Source organism: Meleagris gallopavo, chromosome 3, assembly GCF_000146605.3.
Source record: "Meleagris gallopavo isolate NT-WF06-2002-E0010 breed Aviagen turkey brand Nicholas breeding stock chromosome 3, Turkey_5.1, whole genome shotgun sequence".
NCBI lineage: Eukaryota > Metazoa > Chordata > Aves > Galliformes > Phasianidae > Meleagris > Meleagris gallopavo.
In genome coordinates this window covers 32,659,266-32,660,835 of record NC_015013.2, presented here as the reverse complement: position 1 = coordinate 32,660,835, position 1,570 = coordinate 32,659,266, and the positions used below count along the sequence as shown (strand labels likewise).

Below are 1,570 nucleotides of genomic sequence, written 5' to 3'. Positions count from 1 at the left end.
CGCGTCCCTCCGCTTTCTCTCTTTCTCTCTCTCTCTTTTTTCCCCCCCTCTATTTTCGCTGTGGTAGGATACAGGAGGATTTCTTTTCTTTTTTGTTTGTTTGGGTTTTTTTGTTTGTTTTTTTCTCTCTCTCTCTCTCTCTCTCTCTCTCTCTCTCTTTAAGTCAGTGTTTCGATGCGCTGTGGGCTTTATCCCCGTGTGGTTTGATTTACTTTCAGCGTGTTTTGTGCTAATGGTTTAACTGGATTTTAGGAATGAAAAGGAGCATCTGTTTGCGATCTGGGAGCTCCGCTTAAGCCCAAGATGGTTGTGGTGGCCGCAGTTTCGGATTTCACTTTCTTCTTATTAGTTAAAAGGAACATTTGCAATCGCGTGTGTGTATGTTATGCGCATAAACTATATAAATAAAACCGTAAACTACGTACATTAGCTGTACGGCTAGATGGCCATAGAGTTTTATAAACGCTCAGAGAGGGTCGGGCGCGGAGCTCGTTCACACACACAAAGCCCCGTACCCTGAATCTCAGCCCGGAACCGCGGCGGCGATGTGAGGAGGGGGCGGCAGCGGGGCAGCCCCTCGCTTTCTGCTCGCGAATTGTGGGCCATTACTGTCGTGCTCTGTTCGGGGCGGTGAGACGGAGCTAAGGACCGCGCTTGTTTTTCCCGTCGGCTGGAAGTTGCAGCGGGTTGGGAACTGTGCGGTAGATCGGGTGCTGCTCTGCCCGCGGGTCGCCGTTCCGCGGGGTTCGGGGCTGTGCGGGGAGTTAACGAGTTCCTCCGCGATATCTTTAACTTTTCTCGCATTATGCAGCCTTAAATAAGCGCAATTTGAACGTAAAAGGGCGAATTAAAATGCTAATTACATCGCATTTGAACAATTCGAAACGGTGCATATCTTCTGATTTGCAAATTGGATTTGCAATGCATTAGTGCAGTGAATTGCTAAGTGGCGGCTTTGTTGTATTTTCTATAGCAAAAAGGAAACATCTTTTGAACCTTTGAGAGAAATGCAGATATCAAGACGTTACCTGTAGGGCCTTTAAAATGTCTGTGCCGTTCAAACCCGATATTGAGAAATATTCAATTACGAGGAGCTGAAATTAATCAGAAAGATCAAAACATAGCCGGTTTTAAGCGCGTGTGGCGGAGGAGGAAGGGGGGTGGGAGGATGTCCCATCTTAACGCCTTTGGGTGCCGCTTTACCCCTCATAGAATATGGATGCAAGACACCGTCCCGGGGAAATACAAACATAACCGCCGATCTCGCCTTGACAACTCCCTAATGGCTCTCAGCAGTAACAAATTGCCATCCCCACCGTTCTGTTCTGTCCAGGGCTCCCCTTACGACGCCCATACGACGGGGATGACCGGGGCCATCAGCTACCACCCGTACGGCAGCCCTGCCTACCCCTACCAGCTCAGCGACCCCGCGTACAGGAAGAACGCCACCCGCGACGCCACGGCTACGCTGAAGGCCTGGCTGCAGGAGCACCGCAAGAACCCCTACCCCACCAAGGGCGAAAAGATCATGCTGGCCATCATCACCAAGATGACCCTCACCCAGGTCTCC

At 50.4% G+C, this 1,570-nt stretch overlaps 1 protein-coding gene across 1 annotated transcript in view; it reads left to right on the top strand.

Moving 5' to 3' along the window:
* The first annotated feature begins 780 nt into the window (after positions 1-780).
* LOC109366926 overlaps positions 781-1,570 on the top strand; it is a 1,849-nt gene continuing 1,059 nt past the window's right edge. The window contains exon 1 of the mRNA XM_019614306.2: positions 781-1,564. Within this exon, the coding sequence (XP_019469851.1) occupies positions 1,169-1,564 (396 nt within the window). The 5' untranslated portion in view covers positions 781-1,168. The remainder of the gene's footprint in view (positions 1,565-1,570) is intronic.